A 19,395-nucleotide genomic window follows, 5' to 3' on the forward strand; every position below is an offset into this window, starting at 1 on the left:
AAGCTAGTGTGGGCCAGGCTGTACTCAAAACATTGTTTCAAACCACTGCAACAGATACTGGTGGTCACCGCTAGGGATGGGTACTGCTATACAATCTATGCACAGTGTGTAATCTGCAGCTCATATGCCTCGAACGGCAAATGCTACTTACCAGTATGCATCTGTTCTTGGCATGTAGAGCTGCAGATCAACACATGCCCACCCGCCTCCCCGGCTACCTTTATCTGTTCCAGTATATCTTATTTAGATACAACACACATGGGCATCTTCACTGTTTATTACTACGCTCCATCATTTCCCTGCTGGCGAAAAACAATCTGAGGATGGAGTCAAAGCCCATGTGCAATACGATCCAAAGGAGGAATCACATACCTCCTGACTTCCAAAGACTTTCCAAGAGAAAAACAACTGCAACATCCGGGCCCAACACCAGATGGCGATCAATGCACAGTGTGTAGATCTGCAGCTCTACATGCCAAGAACAGATGCATACTGGTAAGGTACATTTGCCTTACAAATGATGTTCGTTTTACTGGAATTAGCTGGGCTTTTTGTATTTTTTTGGCTGCTGTAGGTGCCGATGCGGATGCGCATGGTGTTGTCCTACATGGGGGGGGCGATTGGGGTCTGCCGGCAATTTAAACTTAAAGCGCGACATCATGGCTCTAAAGAAACAAGCATTTGAAGGCACGAACGGAACTCCATAAAGAAAATAGAACAGGTCCGGTGCAACAACCTAGTAAAGGGGCCAATAGCCATGAGAGGAATGAAATGACGACATGGACGTATTAAGGAGGGGCTAACATGCCTCATAATGAATCAAAACCAAGCATTTACAGAAAAGCCAATGAAAAAAATGGGCGGGGTAGGGGGCAGAGCTTTCCTCCGCTATACTGCATACAGCATCTCTCGACGAGACAGCGAATGCGCTGCCTAGGCGAGACCTAAGGAGCTTAATCCAGAGTGCATCTGTTTTCATTTTCCGGTCTTCCCCAAAAAAAATTTCATATTGCTTCCTCAGGTTTTTTATTTTCTAGCCTGCGTGCATTAGGGCATTGGCCGTTTTTGGATTCCTGACTGCTTTTCTTAGTTCCTTTTTGGGTTGAGACTAAACAGTGCGTGCGTTGTAAGGCGATTTTTTGCAAGAACTTCATGGGGATCTGACTACTCCCATGCTTTGGATTGGCTTTTGTGTGTGTCCTTAAAAAATAGTAACCTGCAAATGGCTAATGGTGGTGGGCCAACGTCCATCCTTTTTCAAAAGTTCACTCCCATGGAGTATTCCTGCGGGCAGCGGCGCGGATGTTGGTGGCTGCAGCGGTGGGACGCACACCTGTGCTCCAACTGCTCGAGCTCCACAACTTCGGGTGCAGCCTCTTTCAGCCCGTCCATATGTCTTTTATTAAAATGCTTTGCTTTCTTAATCATGTATGCATATCCAGCAAGCCTCCTATAGTACTGGTAAGAGAGCTTTGTTGGGTCATGCACTTACTGTAGTTAAAAAGTGTGGGTAATCTGCTGGTGCAGTTTCTTTGAATCTTCATGAATTAACTTCATCACATTAGTGCACAAAGTTAGGGCAATTCATTGAAACGTGCATCTCCTGATATCCACCAATCCATAGCCTTCAGGTTTGTGCTCACTCAGTTTCATTTACCTTGGTCGCTGGCGCGAGGGCGTTCCTGTGCATCGTCTTCCTGACATATTTGACTATCATGTTTGCCAATAGATAACAACATGCAGGGATTCCACGTCACTGACAGTGGACGCCTTGGGGAAAACTGACCGGTTGTTTAATGTTTTCAGTTTGCCGCTGGGGTAGGACAGTTTTTCCGCCTGGTCACCATTATTCACCAAATTTGTGCAAATGTCAGGTTGACAAGGGAACCCTGAGGAGGAGACTGGAGGACAGCAGGCATGACGTCTGCGCAGCACCTGCTTGAACCCATTTGTTTGCTGGGTTGTTCGCGAACCGGTAATTTGAGTGTGAGTGAGTTCATTCAGACAGTTCTTCTTTGCACTTTGTGTGCCGAACACATAGCCAGTGATTATTCACATTTTGTTTTCTTTTTCTCCTACACATTTATAGACAGAACTCTATGACAAGACGAGCACCCAGGGCAGAACACAGACCTATGCTGAAAAGCAACAATGCCTTGCTGCGATTTCCTTTTTTAGGTCTCGGCTCGAAGGCTGCGCTTGCGCAGTCTCGATCCGAGATTTAATGACTTGGAGAAGAGGGGCTTGAACCCGCCCCTCTTCTCCCCTGTTCTCCATTGGCTGGCCTCTTCAATGCTGGCCAGCCATTGGAGAAGAGTTCCCGTCACTCCGATCAGGCCCCGTCCTTTTCGGATCGGGGGGCGTGTTTTTTGCAGAAAGTCTAATTATCTCCTCCAGCCAATGGCAAGAGGAGATAACAGCAAAACACGCCCCCGAATCCGAAAAGGACGCTGCCTTTCTCCGAGGCATTTCTGCTTCGCCTCGGAGAAAGGCAGTGGTGTCTTGGGGGAAGCAGATTGTGAGAGAGGCAAGCAGATCGAGAAAGAAAGATGTATGAATAAAATAAATACATTTTAAAAATGTGCATGGCTTACTGGGGTTGGGACAATGAAAAAAACGCAGCAATACACAAAGAGGGGACAAAACATGGGGGAAGAGCACCATCTCCAGAGCAATGTTGGGCAATTTTCCGACCAACAAGTATCCACATATTTTCAAAGCACGAGTATTCTAAGTAAACTTTTACAATAATACCAGTGGGACACATTGCTTCTTTAGTTCATGCAGTTTGCTTTACTAGTGATCCGGGTTTGCCTGTCTATTAATATGTGCATTGGATGGTTTCTAAAACAGTGAGAAGTGCAATATTGCAAAATAAGAAGAACCTGCCCGTGAAAGTGCGTTCTCAGAATACAATGATTACTAAAACATCGAGGCTAGTAGCGGACACCTCCCCAGTAAACTAATCTCGGCATTGAAGTCAAACATAGCCGCGTCCCACGCTATCGAGACAGATCCCAGCATGCCCCCAATCTGCTATGAAGTTTGCTGCGTCACACCCCCGGCTCTCAGATGAGCTGCGTGTGCTTTCTATGACTAACCCAGCGCTTCCCAGCTGAGCCAGGAAAACAGGCAGCAGTTTCGCATAACCAGCAATAGGCTTTTCAGAAGAAACATGACTAACTGCCCGCTGACAAGTACGGCATCTTAAGTAACTACATGGAGGTTCAACCGAAACCAGCAAGGAGTACAGTATTTGAGTAAGGGGGGGTGGGGGGGGGAAGTATGCCTCCAGGAAACTGAGACCATAGGAACTTGCGCCGAGAAATCGGCTGCTGCTGTGATAACTAGATCAATTTTACACATATTAGCTTTTCGAAGACCAGAAAAACTCCGGAATGCCCATGCTTTTTCTGTTTTCTTGCTAGTTTTCCCTCGTTTTTAAAATATTTCAACATGGGATGCGGGCTTTTTAAAGTGCTGTGTATGTCATAACTACTCACCATCCCCTCCTTTATTGGTATTTTAAAATGGCATCCTCAGTACGCTTTACAGCACCAAGATGTAAACAAAGAGGCCCGTCTGTCTCCCGGGCAACCGCCTTCCGCCTGTCACTCAGGTCCGGGGCCGTGAGCCAGCACAGTCCTCACCGGCACAGCCGAGGAAAGCACGGGGTGATCACTCATTGTCAAGTGACAACAAGGCTCTGAAAGAAAACTTTCTGGTTTTCTCTCGAATGCTTGTGGCCTGTGCGGGACCCTTACATACACTGGTTACCCCATCCTGATCCTGCCCATTGACATTAAAACACCTGTGGGCCAATGAATTGTTTTTTTTTATAATCACGCAAATGTTACTTCCGTTGCTCCGCACAGTACCCCCAGGGGCACCCCGCTTTCCCCCCTTCCCCAAATTAGGTTACCCAATGAAACACAAGAAACAGTTGTAAGTGGGTAACAAATGCTGCAGGTTTATTACATAATTCCAGAATATGTAATGGGTGGGTTATCTTACGGGCGATCCAAGGGCAGGCAACCATCTACGTCACCTGCCCGCCTGATGAGCCGGGCAGCGCGGGAGCGAAGCCCGCAAGTGCTGCCCCCCAAGTGATTCTTTCTACGATCACGTGCCGTTGGTAATTCTACTCACGCCCCCCCTCTTGGGGCGGAGCGTCGCATAGCAAGCCCCCGGTTGTTCAGGCCCACAACCGCCCGCAGGACTAGCGGGGCGCCGACACGGCTTCCGGGACCTCTCTGGAGGCTCCTTGTTTTGGCTCAGGCACCCCCTTGGTGCCGCGCAGAGGTACTCTTTGTACCGGCCTGCTTCCAGATCGCCCTGTAACTCCGCCTGCAACGAAAAAGGAAAACATTACAACGCTCAGAAACCCCCCCCCCCAACCACGCCTACGCCGGGTAAGCGGTAGGGAGGGAAAAAGCGAGGTGGGCGACAAAAGAGGTCGCCAGTGAGGGTGGGGGAAGGCTAAATAGCCTCCCCCTCACACCTGGGCCCAGAAGTGACACGCATTGCGCGTCACTTCCGGCCCTGACACGGAGGGGGGCTCCAGTCTGTGTCCCTGCCCCCCCGAAGGGAGGGAGTGGGGAGGGGTGACCGGGGCCCCGGGGCCACTAAGGCGCCGACCGCCGAGTGGCCCCCTGCGGGGGCCGCGGTCAGCGGCATAGTACCCCCAGGGGCACCCCTCTTTCCCCCCTTCCCCAAATTAGGTTACCCAATGAAACACAAGAAACAGTTGTAAGTGGGTAACAAATGCTGCAGGTTTATTACATAATTCCAGAATATGTAATGGGTGGGTTATCTTACGGGTGATCCAAGGGCACGCAACCATCTACGTCACCTGCCCGCCTGATGAGCCGGGCAGCGCGGGAGCGAAGCCCGCAAGTGCTGCCCCCCAAGTGATTCTTTCTACGATCACGTGCCGTTGGTAATTCTACTCACGCCCCCCCTCTCGGGGCGGAGCGTCACATAGCAAGCCCCCGGTTGTTCAGGCCCACAACCGCCCGCAGGACTAGCGGGGCGCCGACACGGCTTCTGGGACCTCTCTGGAGGCTCCTCGTTTTGGCTCAGGCACCCCCTTGGTGCCGCGCAGAGGTACTCTTTGTACCGGCCAGCTTCCAGATCGCCCTGTAACTCCGCCACAGCCCTGGAGGCGGCCCCCGTCGCCGCCAGGGTCCCCCACCAACCTAGCTCTTACCTGCACCCTCTGGTCACCAATGCTTCGCTTAAATCTAATAAAAATAGGTCCATGCCTATTTGGGAAAGTTGTACCCCATCCAAGTCGAAGTACCCCTTTACATTCCCCCGAATCATCTCATGGCGAAGAAAGCCCAAACCCCTTTGGGACGTGAACTTACGCATTGCTCCATTAATGCGCCTCCTGGAGTGCTCTACCGCTTCTAAGGATTTAGCCCCCCGCAAGGACCTGCGGGGGATGATCTCTGACCACACGATCTCACACTCGCCCAGACGCTTGCAGATTTCCCCTAAGTCTCTTTTCATGGCTAATAGCAGCAATCGTCTCCCTAGAGTAACGAGGTCGTTCCCACCAAGGTGTATCACCAACAGGTGGGGCAAGGTGGATCCGTGTGCTCTTAGTCTCTGCTCGATCTTATTCCTTAGTTCGAACCATCTCATCCCCGGCACCCCCATCCATTCCACTTGAGTCTGAGAGAAGTGCCGCATCCAGTTCCGGTGCGACGCCCATTGGGCAGCCGCCAGTGAGGGTGGGGGAAGGCTAAATAGCCTCCCCCTCACACCTGGGCCCGGAAGTGACACGCATTGCGCGTCACTTCCGGCCCTGACACGGAGGGGGGCTCCAGTCTGTGTCCCTGCCCCCCCCCCGAAGGGACGGAGTGGGGAGGGGTGACCGGGGCCCCGGGGCCACTAAGGCGCCGACCGCCGAGTGGCTCCCTGCGGGGGCCACGGTCAGCGGCATATCACTGAGGACACGTTGAAAACCCACTTTTGGACGATAGGCTTCCACCTGCGTTTTTTTTTTAAAAAGCTGAAGCAATTGAAAACGTGCATTTGGAAGCAAACAGTGTTTATTGGCAACTGAAAATACACGTTTTTAGCTACATGTTTTAAAAACAAAAACATAAACAAAAATAATGTCATGAGCAATGCCAATAGCTCTAACTTTACCAATGCCGAGACCATTGCATTGTAAATGCTTGTTTTAACTCCTTCTATAGTGTTCTTTAGAGGTGCCGACTGCTTCAAGCACTCATCGAGACCATCAACTAAATTAATGCCATGCACACAAGCGATTGCTTTGGCCACTACGAGGATCTAACCCCGCCCCTTTGATAAGTACCAAAAGGTCTGCTTGCGCCCTCGGTGAAAAGATACGCTACGGCCATGCAACCACGGTTAGCCATGAACATCGGCGAATAATGAACGATCCTTATTGGCAAACCAGCTGGAGCGTTTCCAGTTGTAACACCACGGTTTCCTGCTGATGGTGTGCGCGGACTTACATTACTACCCCTTCTGGAAACTTCTGTAGCACCTCCAGTTGATCTCTGGGTCGACAGCTAAACCTAATCTTGCAGGATCAACTGAAGGCATGTTCGGGTGTCTGGTAGCCGGAACACTGGTGAGCGACGGGGGAAAGCAGGACTGGAGAACTGCGTTTGTATAGCGCTGAGTGCACACCAACTCAGGCGCCTAGATAGTGACAGCACAGCCACGATAAGAAACACTAACTGGCCAACACTGCTGTTAGCAGGTTGGATTTTTGATAGGAGTTGGTTCACAAACAGCTGAGGGCTTACTGGGAGCTGTAGTTTCACTTTTCCATTAAACATATTAGCGTGAAAGTTGCAGCGTGCTTAACCCAGTGGGCTGAACACTATGACTAGGTAGCTAATTTGCACCAATGACATAAACCCTGCGGGCTTTTTCACAGCTCGGCAGCCATTGACTGACTCCAGGGGCAGCCGCTTCATTAGGGTGTAGGAGCGCGGCCCCACTGCTTTCTTGCAGTGCGGTGAGCAGAAAATAAAATGGTATGCCTAGTTGGGGGCGGGTGGGAGGGTATGCCTAGTTGGGGGCGGGTGGGAGGGTATGCCTAGTTGGGGGCGGGCGGGAGGGTATGCCTAGTTGGGGGCGGGCGGAAGGGTATGCCTGGTTGGGGGCGGGTGGGTGGGCGGGTCGGGGAGGAGTGGCTTGCACCACTCTAAGAGCCCTGACTGCTTAGGCCTGGGTAGACCCAAGCAGTCTTGCGCACTCTACATTTTCTCTATGTAGGCTGAATGCATACATGCTGCATGCAGCCTACATAGAGAAAATGGAGTATCTACTGGTGCCAGGCTGGGCGCCGTCCGGGAGCAGCAGCGTTGTGATTGGCTTACAGGAGGGGACGGCGCTGCAGCATGCCTGTACCGGAGCAGCAGTTGCATGCGACGGTGACCCGGCCCAGGAGCAAAGTCGGTGCAGGACCCGGTCAGGTAAGTTTTCATGTTATTTTTATTTTAACATTCATACCACCCCTGCTGTAACCCCCATGCGACCGCTCCGGTAACCCCCGTGCGACACCCCAATTCCCCCTCCCCTCCAGTATTTCGAGCCGTGACTATAACTTAACTTTCCTCTTTTATCTCTGCTGGCTTTTAGCTGCTGGCTTCAACGGTCAAGGAGATTTTCTATCCTATTGCTGGTGAAAAAAAGTGAGAATTTTTTGTGGTTCTCAGGACGGGCAGCTCAGCTCTGTAGAGCCAGCACGGGGAGAACGTGCAGGGAAACAATATCACGTCATTGAAGATAAGTTTTCATTTAGAACATTTCTTTTAAAAAGTCTTTGGTTCTTTTATGTCTCTCTGCACGTAGGTGCTCTGATACTGCTCACAGGCTCCTATGCGGAGACGCTGGGCGAACAGAACTGCTGTCTCTCTTCCACTTGCCTTTAGAGCTGTAGCTGTCCCACGCGCCCAAGCCTATGCACCCATAGACCATCGGCCAAGACACGCAGCAGCGTCATTTTAACCTCCAAGTGGTCAGCACATCAGAGCGGAGCTGCCACTCATCCAACATTTGAGATTGCAGTCGCAATCAATAGTGTTCAGCTCACCTCTTTAAAAATGCAGAATGATAACCCTAGCTTAAATATTCATATGCCATTTTTGACACCTTCATCTAATCCTGGTCTCAATTTTTTAGCCAACCTTATTTTGCACGTAAGTACATTTTCACAACAACAACAACAACAACACCAACAACAACAAAAACACGAATTGAAAAAGTACAACTACAAGTCCCAAAATGCAATATGGAAAAATCCAAGCACTGGCAGAAGGGGTCAGGCCCTATAAGATGCCACGCGTTCTTTAACGTGCTCAATCCAACGTAAGTGGTTCTGTAAGGGAACTATAAACGAGGAAAGGGAGCAGCAAGAGACTGCAAATTGCTTGGCTGCTGTTGAGTGTAATGCATGTCAACCATTTCCGAAAACTACAATACCATGAAGGCTTTCAATTCACGCTGACATCCTCTGGATAAATGAACATTTGTCATCAGACAAGTGAAATTACTATTAAAAAAACTTCTGAACATATGTGCTAATAAAATTAACACTTGAGTGTCTGTGGGAGCAGCTTTACTTAATTATTTGGAAGCACTCCATTGTTGTGCCCCAAAAATAATGTTAAATGAACATAGCAAAACATTTTTGCTTCACAGAAAGATCCTCAATGAGATGAATATTTACATTTCTAATATAAAGCCTTTATATTGAAAAGCAGCTATCTTAAGAAGTCTGTGTGTTGTTAGTCCTGTTTTTCTTTGCATTGTTGTACTCATACTTTTGCTTTTCCGGGTACAGATGGAGGACTATAAGTACCATAATGCAATGCATAAATGACAAACACACTCACACAGAACAATATGAGGTCTAACTATAAAGCTCTTATGAAGGATTTCTTTGGTACATTAGTGATACGCGGTCCGTCTCCTACAATGTGATCATTATGTATCATTTCACACTGGTAGCTCTCACAGTGCATGAATGTACAGCAGCATTAGTTATTTTACTTTTCTTGTGTTTAAAATAGGGATTCTCCATCATGGATGTCGGGATTGTCAATGGCATTAACGCATGAATGGCCTAGGAACAGTGCAAAGATCTTTTATTAAGCAGGGGATGGTGGCGGGTAACTTTCAGAGAATTATTGCAAGAGAGTAAGTCCTGATGTGGTGTGAGATCATAATGTAGTTATTATGTTTCGATGTGGATTCCTGCTATGCATGGAGCCATTCGTATGCTAAAAGGCAGTGATCATACATCTCTGGGGAATATCTGCGGCAATCAGTGGAAGAAATGTTTATGCAAGACTCGATTACTGAGTTTTCAAAAAACTGTCAAGCCTAGTTTTACACATAAGACCTTGGAATGGCACTTTGGTCCTCTGCAAGCATGAAAATGACCCAGAAGCAAGCTGGAAATTTGGCAGCCTTGGACCTTACATGTTATTCTGTGCTTCACTGGGAAGCAATGGCGAGCTTTCAGCTCAGGTTTAATGATTTTTTTTGGTCTCGCCTAGCATTGCAGTGCGAATGCGCTGCCATCGCTTTGCGAGGCAAGCAGTATACACTATAGTGTGGAAGCTTCGGGGAAGCTCCACCCAGTCTCCGGCCCATCTTCTTCATTGGCGCAGGTTATAAATGCTGCCTTCTGATTGGTTTTAAGCTTGTTAGTACCTCCCCATGACAGCCATGTCAGTCATTTGTATCCTTCCACGACTACTGTCCCCTTTACTCCTAAAACTATATTCTTCCCGTGGTTCCCCCCACCTCCCCTCCCGCAGTCTGTGACCTCTCGGCCCCCCGGAGGTTTGCTTCACTCGGCACATTTCACGTTAGTCAAAGTGAAAGTTGCCCGCTTGCAGAGAGCGTGAGCGCAGCCGAGGGGGTGAGACCAAGCACTGATTGCGAATCCAGGCCGCCCATGCAGCGTTTCTCTCCCCCTCTTTTGTGTATTGCCAACACCAGCCCACATGACCAAACAGCCCCCTCTGTGTCCCCACGCCTCCTGCTGCTGTAACCTGACATCACCTGACCCCGCAGCCGAGCTAAGTGTGCGCTCCGTGGCGGCCCCCGACTGACAACAAGCAGCCTGCACGCAGATCCCATGGCCCCCCGCCCACCGGAGACTCCGAGGTGGCTGCCCACCTGCCAGGGCCCCCCTCGGAGAGCACCGTGACAGGCTCTCTCGGCAGCAGCCATTTCCGTCTGCGGACCCCTGACCAAAACGAAATGCGTGGGCTTTTCTGGACTGTAAGTTGCTTTCTCTGAAAATTTCTGTTTTTAGAACGTGTTCATTTAATTAAGGGGCAACTTAAAATAACATGGTGCAGTTACTGTTGAAAAGGGACATTTAAACTATGACTTCTCGTCCCGCGTCTCCACATACATGCATTCAACAGAGGTTCTGTTCTTGTGCCCTTTGTTCTACCTTACCCTGATTTATCCCCCCCCCAATTTATTCTCCCCCCACCCACAAATGTTTCCTTTTTCAACTTCGACACCAAAATCTTGGTTCCAACAAATATTGCTGATTGCTGGCTTCTGTTCGTCCCAAAACCTGACTTGTTTTCCAAAGATTACTAGACGCTTTGCAGCACTAACAATCTTATAGTCACGAAAGTCAATAATATTTATTCTTCCCACCTCAGAAGGGTAAATTGCTTATGTTCCACTCCAGAGTAAACACGGATTAGTGCCGCACGGATATCAACCAATTTAGCTTTCCTAGTATTCAAGCCAGCGAGGAAGGGTTGCACCATTTCTGTGCAGAAGGCACATTAACAATTTAAGGCATCTAAGCAGGGCCTGACACTTTGACTTGCGGATTACAAGTAAATCTCTCCAAATCCGCATTAACAAACTAAGTTTGTGACATGCAAATTCTGCTCCAGTCTCTGAAGAAGGCGATTTAACCCTAAGCATCCTTGTCAGGTTTCAATTCCGCGACTGCAGTTTACACTCCCACCCACAGATACATCACGGCAGCACTTGTATTAACCCTCTGAGCTACTAAAACCCATAACCTGGAGATTAAACACATACGTGTCTGCAGAAGGCACAGTAACCCACTGATCTATTTTACCACCAGCCCGGATATCTCTGTTGCACAAACTCACAACTCAATATTGGAAGGGTTTTATCATGTGACTAGCAGGATGCACACATATATATCTCTGCAGCAGTCATTTTAACCCACAGAGCTATGTCACCAGGATTCACCAATAAATAAATAATACATCCTGTGGACAGTATTTTAAGTAGATATTTATCTGCAGCCCTTTTCACCTGCTGTTTCTGCCTTTCCTTCCTTCATTCCCTGGCCAGAACATTAACAGACTACCACAGGCACACACTAGACGAGAGAAGGTGCCCACTGCAGCCCTAATGAGAAATACCCTCCATGACAGACATTCGCAGAGCGGCAACCTCAAAGTCAGTTCGTGCATTTGCCAACTGGCCCAAAGGCCTGCTGACACCATGTTACCATTCCAAATTACTTATTTAATTTATATAAATAATCCAGGCAGTGTAAAAGCAAAGTAACACGATGAAAGCTTTGAATGTAGGTGCAAAATGTGGCACACGCCGTACTCATATTCCTTCTTTGCCACTTACAACGCAAGATAATGCTTGATATCTGTCTGTACCGACTTAATCATTTTATTTTTTCTCTTCACCTGCTCTCCCAATCTGTACTATCTATTACATCTTCTGTCTTCTCAATCAGCTCCCACCTTTTGTACTATTATTCCCAATGTCGCCTCTCTGACATCTCTCCTTCTTTGTCTTTCACTGGTCTCTTATTTCACTCGCCTTAACTTAATTTCCATCACTGACTTTTACATTAAAAACAGAGCTTTAGACTGCACCATTTCCTGCTGAAAGGCAATATTTCACTCCATGTGTTCCCATACCTGGCGTGTCACGCAGTTTGGTGCTTACTTTCCCTCCATGTTAAAGAACAGTAGATGTTTCAGCACCCAGGCTAATGTGCTGCGAAGCTAAATACATATAAGGTCCCGAAAGCGAGACCAATTCATTGCAAATGCTTGTTTTTTCTTGTTTGGGCATACACTATGGCCATGTGATTAAGTAATACTTGCTCATTCCAGCTGCTCCTCTACATATGCTGCTGGAGGAGTGCAGTATTCCAGGGGTGTATGAGCGTGGGGCTAGGCCGGCGGTCAGGATAAGTGTTCTGCTTGTGGTAGGCAGATAAAAAGTCAGTTTGCTGAATGATGTACGTTGCTTCAAACCACATAAAATTAATTTTAGAAAATTATGTTATTATATATACAGCACTGCACAGTCAATGAATGTATTTATTGTATAGTTAAAACCATTACAAGTGTATCAGTCTGTTCAAAAGTTAATATGGGTAAATTATAACATCAGCATACGCAAAGATTGTCCTCTATAGCTCTAAAAAATTGGCAATTTCTTAAATGCTAAATAATTAAATCGTATTGCTTTATTAACCTTCCTGCTTCCTCAAATTTGCATAAAAATGCACCATTAGTCCACTCTTTTTTCAACATTTTCTCGGAGGGGAGGGGGGGGGGGGGGGAGAACCCTCCCCGAACTCCCTGCAGGTTGTTCAGGCTCACTCTCTACGCTCGATCGCTTGCCGCAGTGCAGTAGGGCAATAAATGTAATGCCTCACCACTTTCAAATATCACCAGCCGCCACTGACTGACTGGACACAAGCACTAACGGGACTGAAATGCACGCCAGGCCAAAAAATTAATGGCCAAATATTAGCTTCACTAACAAGTGACAGCAGATCAAGCTTGAACTTCACTGGCACAAAAACCTAAGAAAACACTGATCACAACTCATTGCACGATAATCCAAAGACTACAACTCCCAGAGTGCATCGGGTTGTTAAATGCAAGCCCAGCACTGAATGCATGGTGCTGTGTCAACATGGGGCTATTTGGCAACCCCACCTAGTGGCAGAGGCCAGGATTTTCGTCACTTCTCCGCATGCCTTTTCATGGGGCTGAAGCTACGTAGGCTTATGAGCGATCTCGGGGAATGTCACTGACCTTGCGGATAATTGCCAAGAAGTGAGCTGGAATGCTGCACAGAGATGCATAAAGTTCACCTCTGCTAATGCAGTTTCACTACTGACGAGGAGCGAAGGAAAGGAACAGAGCCAGACTGAGAGAAACAACTGTGTATGAGGTGAGGAGTGGATTGCTGGTGAAACCCCAGTGTCACCACATTATAACAACTATAGCGCTGTTTGCAATTAACATTATGCATGGGCCCTTGCCATCTGAAGGGAAAATCAATATTATCTATACTTTACATTTTTGAAATTATGCTTACAGTGCATTCCCGTAACACAAGTCATTTCTCTATTGCACAGCAGCATCGCATTCCAACAGTCTATTCTTTTTGTCGCGATATATGACTTCACGCCACAAGGCTTACCGGTCTTCTCAGACTGATTTAAAAATTCTCAATACATTAAATCCTGTCTGGGAGGTGGTCTCACCTCCCTGTGACAGGATGCCTATTGTGCTGCCTTCCTCTGCTCGAGCTTGGCTCAGCAGCAGGAGGGCAGAAATGTGTCTCTGGTCGGCAGCATCCATTTTGTGCTGTCCGGGTCGAGAAGGCTGGCACCGGTAAGATCAGTGACCCCACGAAGCTCGCTTCAGAAGGGTGGAATCATACCCCCACACCAGTTACTGGTGTGGAGGTATGATTCCAAGGTGTTTGATACCAAACCCGATCTGTTTTTATGCCTCCGTTTTCGAGATAGCATTTACTGCTAGGTTATAATTCACCTCTACCTATATGTTCGTGAACCTATATCTAATGTATGTGGTGCAAGCACCATCTTACACAGGCTGCAGTAGCAGACCTGAGGATCCATTTTGCATGGCCTCTCATGGGTGGCACAATACAAGCATCAGCCCATGAGAGACCTCTGGGGTTCCTATGCCCTGGGAACATGTGTACCATATATTAGGGACTGATAAGGATACCCAGTATCCAATCTGGAGTGTACCAAAGTACATGTATTTCAATTTACGGGAGAAAGCAGATAGACTGGGGTCTTGATTAGCATGATCCCAGTCAGCCTAGTCAAAACAGTAAGACATCCAGCAAAAAAAGTGGGGGTAACCATAGGAAGCAGATACTACTTTCCTACAACGCCCCACTGACCCTCTTATTACAAAAAGTAGCTATTAAACAAACTGACGACTGATCTCTGCTTCTCTTTGTTTTGCAGCTGAGGTGATCCTGGATCCGGACACTGCTCATCCGAGGCTCGTCCTGTCTGAGGATGGAAGCAGTGTGAGAGACAAAGACAGAGTACAGCCTCAGCACGACACACCCCAGAGATTCAACTTTGTTGTCGCTGTCCTGGGAAAACAGGAGCTACACTCGGGGAGGCATTACTGGGAGGTGGAGGTGGGGGACAAGACTTGTTGGGACCTGGGGGTGTGTGACGAGGCTGCGAGCAGGAAGGGGGAGGTCACAGCATCACCTAAGAATGGATACTGGATAGTGTGGCTCAGAGATGGTGAATATAAAGCTCTCTCCTCCCCTCCAGCCCTCCTGACCCCCCGTGTGACCCCCAGGGCTGTGGGTCTCTTCCTGGAATATGAGGCGGGCAGGCTCTCTGTGTACAACGTGGATGACAAGTCTCTGCTCTTCACTTTCTCAGGGGCCCCCTTCCCCCCCAGTCTGCGACCCTTCTTCAGCCCAGGACTCAAGAAGGGAGGGAGTAATGAGGGGGCGTTGAGGATCCTGCCAGTGAAGAGGTCGTCAGGTGACAGAGAGGTGAGGGATATCGTTGGAAGGTGGGGGTGTTGGTAGTGGTAAGTAGGCACCTACCACTGGCAATAAGGCTATCAACCCAGTCTAAGGTCAAGTACAGGTCTCAATACATTAGGTATTAAGCTGTGAGCAGGCAGGCTTAACTAAGGAGGCTGGTGTGTAAACCATTGAAAAATACATATTCCGTAAATAAGTAAGACACAATCCACAATAAGGCATCCAATGCAGGGAACTGAAATATGAATTTTTAAAGAATAAACACTTTCTAGCAATTAGACACCTATAACACCACTCCGTAACATCTGGTCACACTTGACCGGGATGAAGTCAAACTTTTCGGCCAACCGCGATGGAGCCCTGCACGGATACACTGAGCGGGAGGCCTGTTCACACTTTTATCTTCGGACTTAAAAACTTTTCTTGAGCTTTGTCTGTTGGGGTCTGAAAGCTCCAAGATGGTTCTTAAAAGTGAAGGACCACAATCTCCACAATGCATCTGGCCTAAACCCTTAAAAGTCTATTGAATGCACTCCAGGTAACTGGCTTTTGGGGCTTTTGGTGGAGTTGATGCAGGTGAGCAATGTTAACCAGTAGCTTGCAGGGAGTCAACTCCTATCCTATGGGGTTAGGCATCTACAATGGGGAAACTGCAATCATCACTGCATATAAAACATCTTTTATAAGGGCCCTGCTTATAGTTACATGACCCCCACCCCTGGGACACCTAGGGGAGTCCTTGGGGGTCCAGAATATGCACAAATAGTGTAGATACTCACACCACAGTGCTCACAGCACCAACGCTGATTTTGGGAGGCACTTTGCTACACTGGGGAAAGTGAAATGTACAGTTTCTCTATCACCAAGGCATATAAAACATATTTTATAGGGATCTTGCTTATAGTTACATGTCCCCCACCCCTGGGACAGCTAGCGGAGACCCTGGGGGTACCTAATATGTAACAATATTGTAGATTATCACGTTTTAAGTGCCCCTACCACCAAAGTCGAGTTTGCAGTTAACTTACTTTCAAAACCAGTGCTGCAAGGCAGTACTGCCTTCAAAATGGCCTCAGGGACTCAGCAGTGCACACATGCAAGTGCAGATGGGCCGCTGGCCTTAAACTGTCATTCCCCATTATATACTAGGGACTTATAGGGAGTTTTAATCCCTCTGCCTTATTATCTACAAGGGACTTATATGGTAGGTCATGCCAATGGTAAGTGTACCCTAATACATAGTGTATACTAATGCACATGTGTGTTTTCAACATAGCACTGGCCCTGGGCCTTGTTACACAGAGCCCAGGGACAGTCAGTCAGTTGGTACCAGTAAGCAAAACATCGGGGTGCACATGGCACACAGTGTGACTTTGCAACAGTTATCAAGCAATGTCACTGATGCTGGCTAAAGTAGCAGGCATAATGTCATTTAATGTCATTTAATAAAACATCTTAAAGGTGCCACTTGAATACTTTACTGTCACCAAATAAAATCCTTGCTCATAATGCACGCTAATAATGCACAGTCTCCAACATTTAGTGGCCCCTCCGGTTCTCTTCCATCACTCTTCATTTCTTTATTTCTTGAGGGTGAGGAAAGGTAGCGCTGTTCAAGGTATTTTCTGATTCGCTGTTCATGCTGCTTCCAGACCCATGAGTGCTGCCTCCTCTGAGGTGTCGGGCCATGCACCGAGCACAGTAGAATAAAGAGTTAAGTAGTTGCTGCCACCAGCCTTAAAGCTTCCAAGTTTTTTGATTGCTTATGAGTGACATTTCCTTGGATTCAGCTTTAAATTTGTGACACTTGGCGTGATAAATTCTCACAAATAAAACCAAGTAACGGAGGGCCCTATTTATGGGGAATGAGCGCAGGGCATGCTGCAAGTCTTCTTGGTGCATTCTTGTCCTTTCCACCTGCTCTGGCTAACAATGGGCTGCCTATCGCAAACGCAGGTACCCTTGCACAATGGTGCAAGGGTGTCTGCATTGCATGGAGGATTGTTTTTGTGCAGGAAGGGCCACCTTCCTGCACAAAATCAATCCAGAGAGGTGTTTTCCTCCTTTATGGAAAGAGGAAAAACGAGGAGAAATAAAAATATTTCTCCTTGTTTCGCCGGTTCTGGGGAGGCATAAGGTTTAGGCACCTCCCCAGGTTTACATGAGCAAGTAAATCTGAGGTTGTGTCAAAACCCATTGGTGTTGGGTTGGAAAAACGGTCGTACAACGGTGTCCGACCTGCTGTAAACAGCCCCGATTACGCTCTCTTTAGGCCCTATGAACTAGGGTGACCAACCGTCCGTAAATTTCACGTACCGTCCGTTATTTTAGTATGATGTCCGTAAGGCGCCCGTAATTTGGGGAATTTCAGGAAGGTATGCTGTTCCCCTGCGAGAGGCCTCATGAGTTTAAAAGTTTTCACTCAGGGCCTCTCGCACTTATCTTTTAATCTGTAGACTGAAGCTTCCTGCAGCGGCCCCTCCCGGACCTCTGTAGACGGAGGCTGCCTGCAGCAGCCCTTCCTGGACCTCTGTAGACGGAGGCTGCCTGCAGCAGCCCCTCCCGGACCTCTGTAGACTGAGGCTGCTTGCAGCGGCCCCTCCCCGACCTCTGTAGACTGAGGCTGTTTGCAGCGGCCCCTCCCGGACCTCTGCAGACTGAGGCTGCCTGCAGCGGCCCCTCCCGGACCTCTGTAGACTGAAGCTGCCTGCAGCGGCCCCTCCCGGACCTCTGTAGACGGAGGCTGCCTGCAGCGGCCCCTCCCGGACCTCTGTAGACGGAGGCTGCCTGCAGCGGCCCCTCCCGGACCTCTGTAGACGGAGGCTGCCTGCAGCGGCCCCTCCCGGACCTCTGTAGACTGAGGCTGCTTGCAGCGGCCCCTCCCGGACCTCTGTAGTCTGAGGCTGCTTGCAGCGGCCCCTCCCGGACCTCTGTAGACTGAGGCTGCTTGCAGCGGCCCCTCCCGGACCTCTGTAGTCTGAGGCTGCTTGCAGCGGCCCCTCCCGGACCTCTGTAGACTGAGGCTGCTTGCAGCGGCCCCTCCCGGACCTCTGTAGACTGAGGCTGCTTGCAGCGGCCCCTCCCGGACCTCTGTAGACTGAGGCTGCCTGCAGCGGCCCCTCCCGGACCTCTGTAGACGGAGGCTGCCAGCAGCGGCCCCTCCCGGACCTCTGTAGACGGAGGCTGCCTGCAGCAGCCCCTCCCGGACCTCTGTAGACGGAGGCTGCCTGCAGCAGCCCCTCCCGGACCTCTGTAGACTGAAGCTGCCTGCAGCGGCCCCTCCCGGACCTCTGTAGACGGAGGCTGCCTGCAGCAGCCCCTCCCGGACCTCTGTAGACGGAGGCTGCCAGCAGCAGCCCCTCCCAGGCCTCACAAAGACTGTGGGCAGGCCGATTGTCATTCTGAGACTGCAGCCGATTATCACATATAGAATGACAATGGGCCCTATTGTAGTGACAGCGTGTGGTGTGCCTTCTTCTGCATCAGACTAGGGCAAGGCATTCTTCTTTTATCCTGGAGCCATGCTGGAGAAAATAAAAATAAAATAACTGTCTGAGGCAGAGCAATCATTTGTGCAAGGCCTCCATCTATAGGTCATTTACCAGATTGCCATGGTGGATATTTGTGAAGTGTAGAAGTGATAACCACTTTTAAAATAGTATTCAGTTCAGTTTCTGATGTCCCTGAAAATATTATCCCTTAATAAATATTAGGTGCAAGGTAAAAGAATTCTGAGTAAACATGAGCACAATGGGCTATTCAGCAAAGTGCTTCTTCATGTCACGGGACTGAAACAGCGTTTTCACTGTACATTTAAAAGTAAGATTTAACATGCGAATAAAAAAATATTATATAATTTCGATTGTTACATTAGCACAAATCTTGATTGCAGAAAGGGCCTGATGTTGCTTTGCAAAGCTGTACGCATACTGAAAGACTGTGCAGTGCACGATTGTCTCAACTCTAATATAAACTTATTTTGCCTTGTACTTATTTTGGTTGTCTATTTACTTACATATATACAATTGTGCATCCTCCTCTGATATGTCTGTAAAACGTATGTTTCGTACCAAATTTTTGTCCTGAATTTTGACCTTCTGTCCTGAATTTGTGTCCTGAATTTTGACCCTTTGTCCTGAATTTTTACACACACCATCCTGAATTTGCACCCATGCCAGTTGGTCACCTCATTGTGAACTGCCGCAAGTCAGTCGATCTGGACCCGGACTTTCGCATCATTTTCAAACGGTTGGCACCCTGATGTTCGCATCATTTTCAAATGGCTCAGACCCGGGAGACCTTTCTGTAGCGCCTTGCCTCAGTGCAACAAGTATGCAGCGCCTCCACCCTCAAGGGATGGCAGGCTCATATTTTCTTGCTGGCCAGACAGGGTGCCCCGGCTATGGCAATCTGCTGAAGGGAAGGGGCTGCTGAGACGGGCGGCCCAGGGCCTGCAGGAGTTTCCAAAACATCCTGCCAGCCTCTGTGCCAGTGAGTACGACCTCCTCCTGTGGCCATATGTGGACGAGGGGCTTCGGCAGCGGGCACAGCAGAAACCACCAGTGA

At 48.7% G+C, this 19,395-nt stretch overlaps 1 protein-coding gene across 1 annotated transcript in view; it reads left to right on the forward strand.

The window, feature by feature from the left end:
• LOC146830592 (E3 ubiquitin-protein ligase TRIM39-like) overlaps nucleotides 1–18,759 on the forward strand; it is a 432,642-nt gene extending 413,883 nt beyond the window's left edge. Inside the window, exon 10 of the mRNA XM_085603762.1 lies at nucleotides 14,282–18,759. Coding sequence (XP_085459888.1) covers nucleotides 14,282–14,871 — 590 coding nt within the window. The 3' untranslated portion in view covers nucleotides 14,872–18,759. The remainder of the gene's footprint in view (nucleotides 1–14,281) is intronic.
• Nucleotides 18,760–19,395: the final 636 nt, after the last annotated feature.

The sequence above is a fragment of the Triturus cristatus genome, chromosome 5_1, assembly GCF_964204655.1.
Source record: "Triturus cristatus chromosome 5_1, aTriCri1.1, whole genome shotgun sequence".
In the NCBI taxonomy this organism is placed as follows: domain Eukaryota; kingdom Metazoa; phylum Chordata; class Amphibia; order Caudata; family Salamandridae; genus Triturus; species Triturus cristatus.